General features: G+C 55.6%; 1 protein-coding gene across 10 annotated transcripts; it reads right to left on the bottom strand.

The window, feature by feature from the left end:
• Positions 1–1,044: 1,044 nt before the first annotated feature.
• On the bottom strand, positions 1,045–18,464 carry LOC106112473 (interleukin-22 receptor subunit alpha-2-like). Of its 10 annotated transcripts, none has more exons than XR_008749642.1 (10): positions 15,754–18,464; positions 15,161–15,281; positions 14,190–14,365; positions 13,100–13,278; positions 12,477–12,630; positions 12,050–12,174; positions 10,742–11,023; positions 9,379–9,760; positions 3,457–8,509; positions 1,045–2,276 (listed from the first exon to the last, which is right to left on the bottom strand). XR_008749642.1 is itself a non-coding variant. In XM_055817840.1 (9 exons), exons 1-9 carry the CDS (start codon positions 15,806–15,808, stop codon positions 10,259–10,261), a joined length of 1,575 nt encoding a protein of 524 aa, XP_055673815.1. In that variant the 5' UTR covers positions 15,809–18,464; the 3' UTR covers positions 9,787–10,258. The 10 variants fall into 10 exon arrangements, 8 of the variants coding, with proteins under 8 accessions (XP_055673815.1, XP_055673817.1, XP_055673814.1 ...); XR_008749641.1 differs by having other exon boundaries at positions 1,045–1,201; XM_055817840.1 differs by lacking the exons at positions 1,045–2,276; positions 3,457–8,509; positions 9,379–9,760 and adding exons at positions 11,280–11,302; positions 13,971–14,076 and having other exon boundaries at positions 9,787–11,020; positions 13,226–13,278.
• Positions 18,465–18,505: the final 41 nt, after the last annotated feature.

Below are 18,505 nucleotides of genomic sequence, written 5' to 3'. Positions count from 1 at the left end.
GGCTGGCAGGTAGGAGGCAGGCAGAGCTCCTTCTGTACCCCTCATTTGGAGACACAGTATTTCCAAGCTGAGAGAAAAAGGAAAAGATACCCATGTGAGGGGCTGCAGCAGTGCTTGGCCCTGCTGTGCTTGGCCCAGGGAGGGCATCTCTTCTCCCAGGCTTTCCTTTGTCTTTGAAGTCAGTTCTAGGAGCACAGCTTGGGATCTGAATGCCTTAGTCTATACCATGAGCATCCTCCACCCCAGTCACAAGCACCTTCCACCCTGAGTCATGAGCATACTCCACCCCAAGCCCAGGCCCTGTTTGTCATGGCCTCTCTGCAGGTAAGTGGTGGTTTGGGTCCCAGGACCCGTTGGGAGCTGGGCACTAACCTCTCTTGCTGGGTTGCTGAAGAGCCTGGTCTGTCTGGGTAAACCCCTGGCTCTGGAGCTCACCCACTGCCACCATCTTCCAAAGGACTGCATCAAGGTCTTCCACCTGCCGTGGCACAGCAAGCTCATCATGCGTGTGTGGTGCCCACCTGCAAAACCAGCCCTCAAGCCCCTTTCCCTCACTGCTGGACCAGGGAGAGAAGCAGTGTTGGCAACTGAGCAGGACTGTCTCAGTCCCCATTGACTGAACAGCAGGGACAGGGTTTGCTGGGAGCCCGTGGAAGTCGCCTGCCCGGTGGCATCGCTCTGGGCTGCCCTCCCCTTGGCCAGAGAGACACCCCCACTCACCAAGTGGTCAGGGACATCCTCCTGGAGAGTGCCTTTATTTCCTGAAAAAAGAAATATATGTGAAATACCATGAGCACACAGGGGCTATGGGTCCAGCATGGGGGGCAGGAGCCAAAGGAAGCTATGTCAGGAGGAGAAGAGACACAGCACCATCACCTGCTTCTCTCCATGCTCCCCTAGGGCACCTAACCCCCAGCACTCCTTCGTCCTTGATGCAACCCTTCACCTCTTCACAAGTATCCTAGGTCCTGCCTGCCTCCCTCCACGTTTGCCCCACACCAGCCCCATCCCTGGGTCCCATTCACCTTGAGCTCTGGGACTCACCCTTGCTATAAGCTGCTTTCTGGTCGTGGCTCACTCCTTCCCTTGGTGCAGACAGAGCCTGGTTCAGGTTCCTGGATGTCTGGAGACCTGCTAGAGGCTTGCTGTCAGCCATGAGGCCAACTGCACTGAACCAGGTTAACATTTGTTGGCATAAGATCTGGATTGAATGGGGAGACAGTGACAAGGACAAAGCAGATCATTCAAGGTGTGCTTGTTCCTCGGGCAGTGGGATAGAGAGCCTGAACATGGGCTACAGATCCCGAGAATGACAGCCAGGTTGTTTAAGGGGGACTAGGGTTTGTCTCCTCACGTGGCCATGCATGCTAGTCTAGGCTAGGAGTCAAAACGCTGGCCATGGCACTGCAGGTGTTGCCTCAGCAGTGCCGAGCAGAGGGGAAGGATCCCCTCCCTTGACCTGCAGTGATGCTCCTCCTAATGCAGTCCAGGACACTGCCACCTTTGCCGCAAGGGCACATTGCTGGTTTCTGGTCAACTTGGTGCTGACCAGGACAGCCCTGGTGTGTCCTGGTGCCTGGTGGGGTTGTTTGTCCCCAGGGGAAGGACATGGCTCTTCCCCTTGCTGAACTGCACAAGTTCCCTCTCAGCCCATCTCTCCAGTTTGTTCAGGTCCCTCAGGATGGCAGCATGACCCTCGGGCACTGTCAGCCACCCCTGCCAGCTTTACATCAACTGCAGACTTGCCGAGGGTGCACTCTGTCCCATCATCCAGGTTATTATTAATGAAGATGTTAAACAGAACTGTCCCCAGCACCGACCCCCAGGATGCACCACTAGTGACTGGCCTTTGGCCGGACTTTGTGCCGCAGATTGCAGCCCTCTGTTTTGCCAGGTTTCAACCCACCTCACAGCCCACTCACCTAACCCTGACTTTGCCGTCTCATCCATGAGGATGCTATGGGAGACAGTGCCAAAAGCTGAGGCAAGCAATGTCTGCTGCCTGGTGTTGCCTTCAGCCTGACTGCAATGGGCAGGCAGAGAAGGTCCCCATTAGCCATTGGGGTTCCCCCTGCCGCAAAAGACCCTTTTGAAGGCAGCTCTACGGCACCCCTGCCTGGCATCACTTAGCCAGGCTGCTGCACCGGTGGGAGCTGTGAAGGGTTAAGTCCAGACCACTGTTGTCCCAGGTAACACCTCAGGTAACACCAGGCAGAAATCTTCTCGGGGGAGTCTGTCCCATGCCCGGGTTGCATTGCTCTGAGGAAACAGATGCTCTAAGGCCATCACAAAAACAAAAATTAGACACATAGCTACGACTAAGGCAACAAGTCCCTTGCTGTCTGACTGTGTTTAATTGGAAACCAGCAGGCATGTCAGGGGCTTTCCAGCATCGTACCCTTCATCCCATCCCTCCCCCAGTGCCTGTCTGTGCACATCCCCTGGGAAGCTCCCACCAGGCTCTGGGAGCTGAGCAATCCCAAGCACTTGGCCTTGTATTTCCTTTGCCTCAGACACACGGTCAAGCTACTGAAGCTCTGGAAGTCCCCGTGCATCAGCTGTGCAGCGAGAGGAGCCCCCGTGCCTACTCATTTCCCAGAAGCACCAGGCAGCGTGCTGCACCAGGCTGCTTGCTGTGGCCACTGTAGCGGATTGTGGGGCTGGGCTCATGCTGTCCTTCAGGGCTCAGGCTCTGCCCGAGTGACTTTTTCTCCAGCGTCAGGAAGACCAGAGTGTCTGAACTGGTGCTTACGCTGCTGGTCAGTACTAACAGGTACGGACCAGGAGCACAGGGTGGGTGCAAACAGGTGCCATCGGCCCCAAGTCCAGCCAGCTCTGTGGTCCCCTGGGGCACTGACTTGCACACAGTGATGCATGGCAGGGCACCATGCTGCAGCAAAGCCCCTGGCACACCGTGCGGTGGACTGGCATCTCAGTGCCAGGTCTTGTGGCTGCTGGGGAGGCTTGTACCAGCCCTGTGAGCATAAGTGCAGCTCACCCCACAGCTTGCTCCACATGTGAGCTGCAATTCCCTCATCTCCATGCAGGGCGTTTGTATGCCCCAGGCTGGCTGATTCCCAGGGCAACACTGTCTGTCATCCCAGAGTACCTGGACACATGCTGTCTGCAGGTCACAGCAGCCAAAGCAGTCCCTTGGGTATGGGATGGTCCTCTCTTGTCTGACCTGGCCACACTAGGAAATGGGTTTAACCCAGCTGGACATATCCTACTCCTAATAATGCTGAGGAAAACCTTCCCCAGGCCGGAAGGTCTTTCTGCCCAAAAAGAAATAGGGGGAAGCTGCTTTGCTCTACATGTCTGCAGCAGCCAAGCCCCCATGAAACAACACGTGAGCCACATAGCTTGAGCCAGCATTCAGTGCCAGCCATAAAGCAGTGAGCTGGGACAAACCCCACCTGGTTTTCAGGCACAAACACCCAAGTCAGTTGTCCTTACCTTGGGCACTCTCGCTTTCAGGGTAGACAGGATAAACACTGATGCAGCAAGCCCCCAACAGCAGTGCTGAGGTGATGAACATCCTCTGGGAAGGCATCTTCTCTTCTTCTCCAAGCCTTGACCGATTTCTTAGGATCTTGTGAGTGAGGGAGTGTGAGGCGGTTCTTTTATATCCTCCAGCTCTCTGTAATTGATATGCTGTCATCAGGTGGGTTGTCTTTGTTGCTGGGTTGGCCATCCATCCTGATGACAGGAGATGACTGGTACTGCTCTCCCCACAGTTCAGTCTCTGTCACTCTTGAATGAGGGTGCCTGATAAATGCTTGGATGGGTTTTCAGAAGCTCTGCTGTTTACTGTGGTTGTGCTAGGGAAGGAAGCGCTATAGAAGGCTGGGCAGGTTAACCATGACTCTGGTGGGGTCTGGAGGAGGATCAGAAGAGAACATGGGGCCAACATCTGGACAGAACATGTGGATTCACGCTTTCTTTTTGTGTGATCTTCCTTCCCAAGGGTTACCATGTGTCTTCCGCTCCTTTCACATCTCATGGCAACACAAGGGCAGTGGTAAAGCCTTTGGCCACCCAGGCATCCCGAGCTGATTTTCAGTGGGTGCCCCAGTCCCCAATGACAGGACTCAGCAAGGGATGAGGCTCACCCTCTGCAGCCAGCAGCAGCTGAAGTTTCCTTGCTGGAACAGTGTTTGACATTGCTGGCATTTGGAGGAGGCTGTCTTCTTACCCCAGAAGCTGGCAGCGCAGTTCCCACTTCTGTAGGATGCATCTGTAAGCTCCAGACAGCCGATGTACTCCTAGCCCTGCTTGGCTGTGGACATCCGGGCCAGCAAGTCCCTGCAGACTGAGGAGACTCAGACTGGGCTTCACAACAATGTGGACGCGGTGCAATTCAGAGCCAGCGCTGGAGTCTGGGTAGTTCTGGCTCAGAGTTAAATACATAAATAATAAGTACATAAATACATAAATTTCTCTCTGGAAAAAAAGGTAGCTAGTGATGAAGGCCTTGCAGCTGATGTCCCAAAGCAATGTCCGTGAGACAGGGTCATGACAAGTGGCTTTCCTGGGATAATAATACAGAGGTGGTGCACACCCTTCTCAAAAGCTAGAGTACTCTACAGGTACAGAGGCAGACCCCAGCCGGTCACTGTGTCAGCAGGGACCGGCCCAGCTGTCCTGTGTCCAGGTTTCTCCAATTCCTATTTGAGACCCTGTCTTATTCACAAACTTAACTTTCAAGTTAGCACAGTATCAGCCAGCTGGAATTGCTTCTAATGAAATCACTTTTCCTGGAAAGCTTAATTCAGAGAAACCCAGTGGAAACTGGTCCCTTGGTGACCTCAGCCAGGCCACCTTTGCTGCGACACCAGCTCGCACCCTTGTTTGTGTAGTGCCATGCATCCTGGGAGCGGTGAGGAAGAGTTTGGCAGACAAGATTTTAAGCTCTCAGGAGCCGCAAATCAGCATTAGGTGTTATTTGTCGGGGAGAGGAGGCAGAAGTTCGTTTGGTGCCCTTTCCTACCCCTACCAATGCTGGGGCTCAGCCAGGTTGAGAGGTACCTGCTTCAGAGGTGCCATGAGGAAAGTCTTTTTGAAATCTTGGTGGGAGATACATGTTTCTTAGTCTCTTGTGTCCTCTCTTCTTGTGGAGTGGGACATCATGGAGACTTTCCTGGGGAAGATCGGACAGGGTGCTTGGGAGCCTGGGTTTTTTAACCATGAGGCTGACCGCAATCCTGTTGACCACAAAACAGGGAGACAACAGTGTCTGCGTGCCCAAGTAAAGGCTCTCATTTTTCATAAAGTGGTCGAAGGGGTATTAATGAGAGATCATTATTTCTGTCTGCAAATCCCTGTCTGTCAGGCACAGATCAGACTGGGAGACAGATGAGGTGAAATGTTCATCCATCCCGCCTGGGCATGCCACTCAGCTGGGACCTTTCTCCTAACAAAAATCCATATCTAGCCTGTTTTCCAGCTGCTCCCATCCCCTGGATGCCAGGTTTCATACCATATAATGAAAAATCCTGAAGGCAGGCTCCTCACTTCTGCTGTCAGGACAAGGGCAGCAAGCACAGGCTGGTGAGGATGGCCACAGGGAGAAAGCATAAAAAACCCCTCCCAACTCACGTGTGCATCTCATGAGATGATGTGCACCAGCTTAGAGGGCAGCTCTGCTTGTGCTGTCTATCACTGGGAGCATGAGTGGTATTTGTGGGCAGAGAGCTACAGATCAGTGTGCCTGAAGCAGTGCAAGGGAAGCGGGAAGGCATCCAGCTGAGCCACTCAGTCCATTTCTTGTCCCCAGACCAGAAATCCCCTGCCACGTGCATCAGGAGGATGGGGAGCACAAGGACCAGCCCTACCTCACAGACCCTGTCGGCGCTCGCTGCCGGGAAGAGCAGGGGCGAGCTGTCAGGCGCCTCCAGCTGACACAGGGGAGCCCAACATGTGGAGACAGAGGACCTGGTGAGGTTGGGTGACATGTGGCTCGGCTTCAGCAGGGCGCCCATGGTACCTTCTGAATGCAGACACTTGCCACACGTTCCCAGACGAGGGCACTCCCAGACCGGCACATGAAGTGGGAACAGATTCGCTTTGCAGCCTCCCAGCCCCAGAGCCTGGCCCTGGGGTGACCTGGGCATCCCCATCACTCTCCGAGGCTTGGGTCCCGACTGGCTGAGCTGCAGGAGAGCTCCCGCCTGGGGAGGAATCACCCTGGTCTGAACCAACAAGTTAACATCTCTGTAGTCTACCAGCCCTGCAGCCCTTGCCATGCATACGCTCCAAACACGTTACACTTAGTCTCCAGCTTCTGGGGCTTCTGCAGTCTTCACCTACATCCTGCTGGGTTTCTCAGCCAAGCCAAGCAGCTAAGACCACCCATTTCCTGACCCACTGGCCCAGCACTGTGGGGATTGATGCAGCAGGCACCAGTGGCCTGGGTCACGTTGCAGCTCAGACCAGTCAAACCACGAAGCCTTTCTGGGCTGAAGGACAGGGTCCAGCAGGACAGCTCTGCAGCTGCTGCTCTGTGTCACTCCAGGGACCCACCTGGAGCTACAGAGCCATTGCAAAGGCACCTTGCACAGGGGTGGCTGGATAACAGGGAAGCTGCAGTAACAGTCAGAGCAAGGTGGGCACAGGGCCAGGGCAGATCCAGGGGGTGAGCTGCAGCCCAAGATGCTCCTCTCTGTATCTCTGCCTCTCATGGCTTTCAAAGGCAAATAGGGATATTCCTTTATTCCAGCAGCCTGAAGAATATCAGAGCTTCATTTTCCCCCATCATTTCAGGAGCCGCCCTCTCCCTCATATTCATTAGGTGCTATGTTTCCTGTGTGGCAGCTCCAAAAGTCCCATTTAGCCTACGCATAGCAATTTTCCACTCCAATATGTTTATAGGCTGGCAGCTCAGCTCTTTGAGAATTAGTAATAAGAAATACCCTGTTGCATAGTCTTATAACTGCTGTTTCTAATAAAGAGCTGCTTTTAGCTGCATTCCTCTCATTGCTTTGATCTGGTACTGGCAGAAGCTGAAACCACCGACGACAGCATGGAGAGCAGCCAGGAATGAGCCTATCGATCACAGTGAGTCAGAGCTTTCACAAGCCTCTGCACCAAATACCTCCAGGCACGGCTTTGTGGCCGTTGGCCTGAGGCCAGCATGAGAAACAGCAGCTGACCTCCAAGATGATGGGCACTGTGGGGCTGGGTGGGATGGCTGAGAACCCATCACTGGCTCACCCATCTCCAGGCTGCTGGGGGAGCATGGGATGCCTGCGAGCACAGGGTGGGAGCCAGCTGCATGTACATGCCCGAGTGCTGCAGCAGTGATGGAGGGACCCAGCCAGGCACCCTGCTGCATGGGCTTAGCTGGGACTGCGGACCTGCCCCTGGACCCAACTCCATCATCCAGCACAACCCTATCCTGCTCAATGTGTAACGCCCAGACAGACAGACCAGAGCAGGGTGTAATCCAGATACGCTTTACCCAGACCCTGAGCTGTGCACAGTGGTGGCAGGTCCCCGTCAGGACATGCTGGACCTTCACTCCTGCAGTAAGCATCATTCTTCTTGCTGTGGTTCTGCAGAGCCCCACACGCTGCTTGCATATCTGAAGTGAAGCAAAAAAACCCCTCTTACACACCCACTTGGAAACTTCAGCTGCTAAAATGCCATCTTGAAATGTCACAAGCCTGCACTAACATCTCTGTTTCATACAGAACAGGGACATCTCAGCTGCTTCAACCACACCCTGGGTCAGGATGAGTCTCCGCTGCCAGTGAGTAACTTGCCTGAATCACCTGTGAGGATCCCAGCACAGTTACCCTGCCAGATACTAAGAAAAGAGCTGGTTTTCTCCTGAACTTTGGAGATTTGGCAGGCTGTTACAACAGCGCTGGCTGTGCCCTGCTTCAGCAGGGTGGCTGTGGGAGCCAGCTCAGTCCCACCGTGCTGGTCCAGCAAACAGCCCCGGTCTTGGCTGATGCAGCATGGGCTGGGCTGGCACAATGCATGGTCTTTGCTTGGCCTGGAGGACCTCAAGCTTTGTGTCTCTTTCCCAGAGTCTAATGGCACAAAAACCGGGGCAGCTTTGACCAACACTTCTGTTGAACAGTTCCCTGCATATGCCCTACCACCATGCAATGACCTTCAGGAGCGGTGGTGAGGCTGGCAGCCCCATCAGTCCTGCTGGCCGTGTGGCCAGTCACACAGGGCTCCGCGGGTGTAGGGTTTTTACTGTGACCTTGAGACACACCAAAGACTATGAAGCACAAAGGGGGTGGTGACCAGACACCACAATGAAGGATGGGAAGAGAGCAAGCCCTTGGCATGTCATCTCTGTTCACTCTTAAACAACAGCCCCAACTTCCTTGTCTTGATGGCCAAATGCCTCCATCACCAAGGACAGTCCAGGACTGCTGCGGGATGCTCAGAGCTGTGTTTTGGCTCCTGTGTTTGCCTCAACTCCTCTGAAGTCTGCCTGATTTTAGCATTGGTGAATTCTCCTGGCTTGGCTTTTTGTTTGCTTTCTAAACACCTGAAAATTAAAAAGGCCATTTCACACGACCCAAAATTATGGGAGATACCTGTTTCCCAATTTTTCATGTTATTAAAAAGAGAAAGTGAAACAAGTTAAGGAAAATCAGACCCTTGTATCAGCTGAGCCTGAGAGGAACTTTCTTGACAGCAAATAGCATATAGATAACATGCATGTTCCTTTCAGTAGCTTTTGGGACCACCTCTCTCTTTAAAAATTTCAGCTCAATCTATTGAATACACCACATATCCTCACATCATCTGTGGTGGATTGACCCCAGCTGGATGTCGGGTGCCCACCCAGCTGCTCTGTCACTGTCCTCCTTAGTTGGGCAGAGGAGAGAAAATATAACAAGTCTCTTGGCATGAGATGAGGACGGGGAGTTCACTTGGCAATTACCGTCCCAGCCAAACAGGACAGATGCAAACACGATACGTCACCACTAATAGGTCACCACTAAGAGAGATTTTACTAACGAGATGCACAAAGCACAGCTGCCTGCTTTGGGGCAGGGACAAAGCTCTCCCAGCAGCATTGCAGCTGGGGACAGGACACCTCTTTGCCCTGGCCTGGGAGTGCTCAACAGGGCAACCCCACTGGCCCCGCTTAGCTGCCGGAAAGCCGCAGCCAGTGTTGCTGCAGGTCTCCGGCTGAGTTGGCCATGGCAGCAGGAAAAGAGGGAGGCTGGCAGCCTGGCAAAGGCAGGCACAGCCACTCCCAGGGGCTGCATAGCTGGGCTCTCAGTGATGACTCACGGGGCGTTGGAAAGTGGCTCCGCACAAGGGCCCCAAAGGGTTCCCTAAGGCTAGCAATGCTGTCCCCTCTGTCCCCTGCACCAGACGCTTGGATGCTGGACACCAATTTCTTACCTGTTCCCAAATCCATCTTAAATCTTGTGAATCCAGGAGCTTGGATTTGTCTCTCAGAGGTGGAATCCATCAGTCCCAGCCTGCTGCAAAGCAAGATGCTGCCCGATGCCAGGGGAGAGGGCTTTCCCTCGCCTCATGGCTGCAAGTGCAGCCTCACAAACACAGCCCGGAGAGATGACTCCAGGGCAGGGCTCCTCAGAAGGAAATTGCCCCAGTGCTGGTAGAAGGAATAATAAAACAATCCAGCTGTTGCTGAAGAACCAGCCTTTTCCCCACATGACAGCAATATGCAGACCAGCTGCAGGTGCATTTTTCTCCCAGGGAAACCCCAAGTTTTCCTACTGCATTTCCCAGATGCTGCTCGGTCAGGGCAGTGCTGGCTCTGTAACACAGAAAGAATAAGCACAGAAGCCAATTTTCCATAATAAATTAGTGTTATTTAAAAAACAGCTCCAGTGCACAATCAGTGTTTCCATTAAAGTAAATTTTTTTTTAAAAAATCTCCTCTTTCATAAAGAGGTTTATATATATATGTATATACATAAATTTCTATTAGTCTATATAAGGTACACACAGATACATACATATATAGATGGATAAATAGATAAAAGTTTTGGGCCTTCAACTTTGGTATGTATTCCTTATGCTTTGGTTCAAGAGCACCTAAGTCACAGAGGAAAGCTCTGAAGATCTCTCCCATCAATGGCAGCTGCACCCAGTGCATGCCTGTGCCTGCCCGTGCAGGAGCTCACCCCAGCCCTGTCCCCAGCAGGGCACAGGCAGGCCTGAACAGGCAGCCACAGTGCCCAGGGCAACTCCAGGCAGCTGCCTGGTGCTGTGATCCGGGTGCTGGAGCTCCCAGCGTGCCCCCGCCTGCCTGCTATGGCTCACCATCAGCTGGGGGATGTGGCTCATAGCCAGAGAAGGGAGCTGCCTGCAGAACATCGGGGGGCAACTGGGGTAGCTCGTAGGGGCGGGGGAGGGGGATGTCCAGCGCTGCCTGCTCCAAGTTGCCTGGCTGCGCAGTGCTGTCACCAGTCCCATGGCCATGCAGGGGCTGGAGAGCACAGACAAGCTGTCCTCCATCCTCCTCCTCGCTGGCTGGCAGCTTCACGGAGCTGAGCGGTACCCAGTGCCCTGCTATGCCAAGGCTCTCCCGCAGGTCCTCCTGGCTGAAGCCCCGGCCTGGTGTGGGCAGAGGAAGGCAGCTGCCTGCTTCCAGGGCTGGGCACTGGCACTTCGAAGAAAACTGGCTGTGCAGGGAGAGCCACGTCTCGGATGTCCCATAGTCCCTGTCACCTGTGTAGCTGTCTCTGGTCAGTCCCACTGGCATTGGCTGCTCCAACTCACCCCCAATACTCACCTCCCTGACCTGGGAGGCATCAGCATGCCCTGGCTGGCTGTGGGTGCAGGACGTGTCCCTTCCCTCGTGGCAGTCTGGGCCAAACCCGTTGGCACAGTAGCCACTTGTGCCCTGGGAAATGCTTTCTCCGACGAGCAGCTGGACTGTGGGTGCTGCGTGCTGAGCTGCAGGCAGCACATGGGAGGGGAGCAGGGTCTGCAGGAGCAGGGTGAGCGAGTCCTCCTCAAGCTCGGGGGTGGACACCCTGATGGGCACATTCAGCTCTTTGTTTGGGAGAGCCTGCTGAGAAACCAGCGGTGAAGCAGCCAGCCTCAGCTTGCTGAAAACTCCACCAGCCTGGGGGTGATGAACCATACACCCTGGGGAAGGGGACAGTGCCGGCCAGCCCGTCTGCTGTCTCACACCCCAGAGGAATGCAGGCAGGGCTCTGCTCACTGCAGCATTGGGGGTTTTGATGCTGGGGCATGGTCACATCCTATCACACTGCTGCTTTTCAAGCTATGCCCCACCTGTCAGAGGCTGATGGAAGAACTCTCACCTGCTCAGAGATGCAAGCAATCCCTGCAAAGAAGCCAGGAAGAATAGGAAAGCAAAGGATGCTGGCATTGAGCTGGGCCAGCAAGTGGAGCCACAGACCACCTCCTCCCTACCCTGGCGCAGGGCACTTCAACTGAGCAAGTTGGTTTTGTCCCCAAAGTGCTCAACTGCTGCCACCCCCAGCACTGGGAGACTGGGACGCAGGGGGAACTGGGACTCAGGGAGAAAGGCTATCCCGGCAACTGTTTCCAGACGGCTCAGTCCTGCCAACCCAGAACACGTTCTGGATCAGCTCAGCAGGGCTGCAGCCCTGGGAGCCTCCCTGAGCCTCAGGCTGCGTTTATCCCAAGGCCAGAGCAGTGACGGGCTACTTCTCACTCAGGCCAGTCTGTCCCAGGCTAGCAGCCCCACTGTTTGCTTCTCTTAGCTTCTTTCTCCCCTTCCAGCTGTTGTAGATGGACATGTAGCCAAGCAAAAGCTAACCATCTAAAGCAGGAGGCTCCTAGCGCTGAGGGCTCTACTCGCAGGCTACGTGCTACCCAAAACAGCTTCTTCCAGTGTGACCCATGGCTGACATGTATCACACCAGTATTGTCTCCCATGCAGCAAGGCCTGGGGTTATGGTGGGTCAGACAGCAGGGGAGGCACCAAGATGGTTTGGTGGCACAAGAGGTGGAGGGAAGGAGGTGTTGAGCCCCCTGCAAACACAGGGGACCCCAGCTTGGCCACAGCACAAACAGGGAAGAGGCTAGAGGAGGATCATTCACTTACAAGTGTTTTTGGTAGGTGCATCTCTGAGGGGCTGGGGAAGATGTGCAGTTGGATGAACCAGAGCCCGGCCACACCCAGCAGCAGGAAGACACCACTCAGCACAGCAAGGAGGACCCAGGGAAAGCCTGCCAGGAGGTCACAACAGGCTCAGGGATGGAAGGACCTCAGCTGGCATCCCCCCCCAGCCCGCTCTGTGCCAGTGCTTCCCCATAGCTGCCACAGCAGGCTGGGATGTTCAAGGAGGTGATGCTGGGCAAGCCCAAGGCAGATGGCAAGACAGCATCTCCCCAGGAAAGGTCCCCACAGGGTGTTACTGAGCCACCAACCCTGACCAGAATGGCTAGGGGGGGAGTGACCCACACCCACACATGTGTCTGTGCTGCAAGCAGGACATGAGATGCAACTGCAGCAGCGAGAGAGCTCCTACCTGCGGGGTCTGCCGGAGTCACTAGGCACTGCTCGGCCTCCCTGCTCTGCTCCCTGGCCATGCCCACGGCTGCTGTCCGGATGCAGTACTGTGTGCTGGGCTTCAGGTACCTGAAGGTGCACGGTGCTTCCTCCCTGCTCCGTTTGCAGGGCACCTGGAAGCAGAGGGGCTGTGTAGCCAAGGCAGCTGGAGGTGGGGTCTGTGCACTGCTCCACTCCCCAGTACAGCCTTGACACCCACTTGCCCCACGGCGTGGAGCACAGACACTCCCTCCCTGCTCCCCAGCACTTGTTTCTTCACCCCAGGAAGTGCTCACGTCGCAGAGTGTCTCGTTAAACAGCCACTGCATACTTTCATCCGAACAGACGTTGTTACAGGTTTTTCTTATTCACACATTCTAGAAGATGAAAGGGACCTCCTGCTGCCCTCAGGCTGCGAGCCCCTACTTGGGAGTGCAAAGTGTCCCATGCCTGCTTGCACTGCTGGGTGTGGGCAGGACCTGGGTACCTCCACAGGCACAGGCACTGCCCCGCCAATGTAACTGAATCACGGGCATCTCTGCTGCACCAGGAAAGCTTTTGCAAGTCCCATGCACTCTGAGCCTTGCCCACCCTGCCACCTACTTGCTGAATGAGCACATCCCCTTCATACAGGCTCAGCCAGTACCACAGCTTGAGCAGCACTTGGTCAACCGGCTTGAAAGAACTGGTTTTGATTCTGTAGGGAGTGAGCGGCATGGTGATATTTACGGTGAGGATGTGACCCTGGAGCAGCCAGGACAGCTTGGGGGGGCCGACAATTGCTGTAGGGAGGGGAAAAAGAAAAAAAGAGGAGGAAAATTAGGAAAATTAAGCCCTTCAAAACATAAGGCAGGCCTCTAGTTTCTCTAAAATGGTGGTTTTCTGTTGGACATCCCACTCCCAGCATACAGAAACTTTCTTAGGTCTAGCCTGATGGCACTTGGTGCTATGAAACCGCCCTAGAAATGGCAGCCACCATGTCTATGACACCTGCAGAGCACAACAATTGCTCTTTTAGCTAAGTGCATCTATTTCCATGCCAGCTGGATGCAGAGGGAATGAAAGAGGGGACCCAGACAGCCGACATACATCTCATTTTAGCCACTCACACATTCAGTTCATTGCAACAACCCCTTATGAGGTGGGGAAGGGGAAGGTCCTGAAGTTTTTCCTCCCTCCAAAACACAGCTAGGCTTACTGGACAGGACAGCTGGCCTGTGACTGAGAAGAGGCACGTGCCCACATCTCACAGACATGGCAGCCAGGCAAAGGCAGTGCTGCAGGGATTACTTCTGCCTTCACCAGCCCACACCAGCCTTATCTTGCAGAACAAAAATGCCCTTTCCCAGGGGATGCTTTTAAAAGGCAAGCCTGGAGGGGTATCCTCTTTCCCAACTCATCTCACTGTATTCTCCAGACCCCTAAATTCTCACAGCACCTTGGTGGCCTGGGGTCTCCCACTCGTGGTCCTCACCTCACTGTGTCTCCTCCTCTGTCCCCTTGCTCTTCATCCAGCCCTTCTCCAGCAGCTCTGTTCCCATCCCTTTCCTCCTGGTCAGGGCTCTTGGCACTTTTCCCACCTTTATTCACATGATTTCCCATCGTATCTGACCAGGCCTCTCCAAGGACCCTTCTCCCCATCAGCCCCCCAAGAAGAGCAGGAGCCCAGCTGAAGGAGCTCCCTGGTCCTTACTGTCTCTGTACAGCTGCAGCTCACTGGAAGAGGCCCACTTGGACAGCTCGCCTCCAGCCACCGCTCTCACCCTTGCCCAGTAGATATCATGGATCTTGTCAAAATACAGCTCACATGCCCAGGAGGAGCCGGTGCTGTTCCCCCCACAGGTGTCTGCCTTGGTCCAGGGAGAGGTTCTGCCCGTAGAGAAAATGCAGGGATTTATCCTTTTTGGCGCCTTCCTAGCCAAAAAGGCAAGGCTGCCTAGCCATCGCCATGCTGCCCAAGCAGAAAGCATGGGAGAGCACAAATACTGGCTAACAGCATCCTGGGCTGCATCACGAAGAGCATTGCCAGCAAGGCAAGTCCTCTCTCACAGGCACTGGTGGGGCGGTGCTTGGAGTGCTGAGCCCTGACCTGTGCTCTCCACCAAAGAAAAAAAACCGTCCACACCAGAGAGAGCCCACTGAAGGGCCAAAAGATGAGGGAGACTGAGTGAGTGGGGACTGATTAGGCTCAAAAGAAGGTGGCTTAGGGTGGGGGGTCTTACCAACATGATGGAGTAAAGAAGATGGAGGCTTCTCAGCAGTGCCCAATGAAAGGACAAGAGGCAGTGGGCACAGGTTCAAGTACAGGAAATCCCCTTTACACATAAGGGAAAAAAACCCAAACCAAAACACAGCCCCAAAAAGCAACACCTTTTGTTTTTTTACTGGGAGAGTGATGAAAGGGAACAGGTTGCCCAGGCAGGTTGTGGAGGCTCCATCCTTGAAGGTGGTCAAAGCCCAACAGGACACAGTCCTGAAGTGACCCTGCCTGAGCAGAGGTTGGATGAGCTGGTCTCCAGAGCTCCATGCCAGTTCTGTTGTTCTGTAACTCTACGATATTTACTGCCAGGTAATAATCCTCTGGCTACTGGAGTCCCCTGACAGCCCTTGGCCAGGGTGCGGGGGGACAATCCACCTCCATCCCCTCCTCCTCGCCCCACTTACCGTCTCCTCCACTCCACCTGGTATGTGGCACTGCTGGGTGAGCCAGGGTCTGGCTCCCACCGCAGGTGGACATGGAAGTTTTGTGCCTCCAGCCTCACATCCCGTGGAGGCAACGGCATGCCTGGGGAGGGGGGAAGCAGACAGGCATTAGGCAGCATCGCTCTGCTCCGACAGGGCTGCTCCTTCGCCTGTCACTGCTTGGCCATGCTGCACAAATCTCCCCGCTTCACACAGGCATCATGGGGGCTCCCCTCAACTCTTCGACACCCAGCTTTGGTCCCACACCGGCAGACACGGACTCCCTGCCAGGCTCAGGCAAATGCTGGCTGCCAGCATGGGGCTCAGCATCTGCATCCTGCCAATCTCTCACACAGCCTGCAGCATCCTAGCTGCAGGCCTGTGAAGGCACTGACACCCTGCTGAAATTGCTAGTGACCCTGGGGTTTTCTCTCCCGTCACACCTTGAAGACCACTCAGTCCACTCCTCCCTGCAGGTACTTTCTGTGGGCCTGAGAGGTGTCCCTGTGCTTCTCCTCACACTGCGGCCAGGGCCAGCCCCCAGCCTGCTGCAGCAGCTCCAGAGCAAGACTTACCCCAGAGCAGGGTGCAGCTGGCCAGGGACAGCAGCAGGCTCAGGGCAGGGCTCATCCTGCCGTGCCCCGTCCATCCGCCCCCAGCTCTACACTGCCGCGCTGGGGGACATGGTGAAAGCACAGGCGTGCTGGAGCTGTTCCACCACCTGCGAACACGATGGGTAGCTGGAACCTGTGATTAGAGAAAATATTTTTTTTTCCTGAAGCTGTGGCCAGTGACGCCTGCAGCAGGCATGCCTTGCACATGGAGGTTGCGTGCCCAGCTGTGGCACGGAGGGGCCCACTGCAGTGTGGGATGGGGGAAGCAGCAGCAGGGCAGGTGCCCTCCAGTCTGCAGTGACAAGGAAGCCCGTGGGGACAGTGGGAAGCTGCCATGCTCTGCCATGGCACTTTGCTGCAAGGACCTCCTGCTGCTCCCACCTCTAGCTGGTTCCCAGCGGCATTTGGTCCCTCCTTGAAGGCAGCAAGAAGTCACACTGCCAGTGTTGCCGGGACATGGGTCTGAGAAAGCTCCCAGCCTGATGCTCACACTGCTCCAGCGGTGACTCAGCCCTGCTCCTGGCATGACTCACACAGGCACAGCCAGTGATACCACTGCTGCGACACCTCCAGCCCCGGGGAGAGTACCATGCATGCCAGCACCCAGCTGGGAGAAACAGGACACCCCAAGGCACCTATTTCGGGTGCTGTGCTCCGAGTATAGACCTCAGTCCACATGAACCACAGCAGAGGCCAGTCCCAGGGAGCACCTGCACTGCAGCCCTGGGGGGATGCTGGGGCAGCACCACCCAGCTTCCTCCTCCCTCTCTCTGAAACCTGTCCAGTACCTCCATACCTTGCCTTGCCCCACCACTCAGCTACTGGGGAGTTTTTTTGCCCTGATCTTGCTGGCTATGGAGCTTGCTTGCCCTCTGGAAAGAGATGTGCAAGGGCTTGGCTTTGAGGCCACCAACACTGACCTCCAGGTTGTGGGGACACGTCTCTCAGTGAAGCTGGTGAGCCTGGGATCACCTCCAGAGGCAGGTGGGCAGGAGCATCCCCCTGGTCAGACCAGACACCTGTAGGGCTGACTTGCTCCTACCTATTGCCTCTTGCTTTTCCTGTTTTATACTGACTTCACACCAACATTATGAGTGTGACCACCTTGGCAGGTGTGTATAAAATGCTCTTCCTGTGTTTTATGTCCCTTGCAAGTGTTCAGAGCTGGAAACAAGGAGGAGCAGCCAGCAAGTGGGGATAGACAGCTGCAAACTGTGAGCAATGGCTCTGAACCTTGAAGCAAGACCGCTGAAATGCCAGAGCCAGAATGTGGAAAGTGACTTCACGGCTTCCCCCTGCCCCGATGCCAGCCTGAGCCCTCCCAGCTTGGCAGCAGGCACCTGGGGAAGACAGCCAGCATTTCTCCCTGGGGAAGGGGTGCCCAGAACTTTTCCTGGGACTCATAGAGGTGCAGAGGAGAAAGTAGGTAAGCTGAGGAGACCCCGGGAGCTGGCTGCCTGCACGGGCAGACAGGGCTGCTCCTGCTGCAGGAGGCACTGGGCAGGTGGCCACTGCTTCCACAGCAGCGAGCATGGCCACAGGATGGTCCCTGCCAGCCCCTGCTGACCCCAGCACACTGGGTCCCATCCCACCTTGGCCAGAGGGAAAAACCCAGCACCCCTCCCCACGTTGTGGTTTCTCTAAAGATACGGTTTAGTGTCTGCCCTGCCAGCTGAGACTGCAGAGATTAAACCCCCTCTCCTCTGCACATCCCCTTCTTCGCAGGTATCCCCCATCACCACCCTGAAGCACCAGCTGTCCCCCCTACCTTGAGCCACGCAGTTGCTCATCTGACCCCTGCCATCACAGGAACCCACCAGAGCAAACACGGCGGCCACCTGCGCTCGCCACACTGCTGAACGCAACCACCTTCAGCTCAGCAATCCCCTTTGGCTCCCAGTGGTCCCTGAAGCATCGTCAGGGTCTGTCCAGCTGCCAGGCTCCTTCCAGCTGGGCGACGGGCCCCCGTCCGCTGTGCCACACACGGCAGGCTGCGGCAGACACCCCACAACACGTGATCTCGTGATCTGGCTTTGGTGGATCGTGCCTCTTCCTGAGTCAGGGTTGGTTTTTCTTGTTTCTTCCTTCCTTGTTGCTGGTGCCTCACCTGGCTGCAGGCTCCCGAGCCAGGCAGCCCTCGGCAGTGCCCTCTGCCTGCTCTCAGCACCCGGGCTGCACCCAGCGCCACCGTTCCCCCTTGCGGGGACCCTCAGTGGCTTGGGGACAGAAGACAGCAGCACAGGGAATGGGCCGGGACCAGGGGAGACACGTGGCAGGACATAAGCCAGGATGTCCCCGCAAAGCCAACACCAGGAGGTTTTATCCTTGCCCACATCAGTGCTGCAGGCTGGGTGCACAGCCCTGGGACCCCACGCCTGCTCTGCCCTAGAGACACCAAGGAACCTGCACATGGTTCATCATCGCCCTACGAGCCCCAAGCCTTTGGCAGCCCACTGGGAGGAGAAAGCAGCAGGGCTGACACTTCCCAAGAGCATAATGCTGTGCAAACTAACAAAGCCATTGACCGCAGCACCGCTGGAGCTCCCCAGCACCCTTCAGCTCTGCCAGGAGCCAAGCAGACACTGCTGAGTCCGGCCATTTTAAAGCAAGAGCCTAGCAGTGGCTAAGTGCCACCTTTGGGGCAGGTGCCAGAACCTTCCCTGCTGTCCCTGCGCTGCACCCACAGCCAGCAGCACTTGGCAGCCTTGGCACA

Source organism: Falco peregrinus, chromosome 13, assembly GCF_023634155.1.
Source record: "Falco peregrinus isolate bFalPer1 chromosome 13, bFalPer1.pri, whole genome shotgun sequence".
NCBI lineage: Eukaryota > Metazoa > Chordata > Aves > Falconiformes > Falconidae > Falco > Falco peregrinus.
This window is presented reverse-complemented; position numbering and strand designations above follow the sequence as displayed.

Excerpts from the sequence above, each read along its gene's own strand:
- LOC106112473 (XM_055817840.1), bottom strand. The coding sequence starts at position 15,808 with ATGAGCCCTGCCCTGAGCCTGCTGCTGTCCCTGGCCAGCTGCACCCTG. Across the intron at positions 14,366-15,160 it reads CAGGTGGAGTGGAGGAGACG|AACCTCTCCCTGGACCAAGG; the intron begins GTAAGTGGGGCG and ends CTCTACGGGCAG. Across the intron at positions 14,077-14,189 it reads GCTGCAGCTGTACAGAGACA|GTGGGAAAAGTGCCAAGAGC; the intron begins GTAAGGACCAGG and ends ATGTGAATAAAG.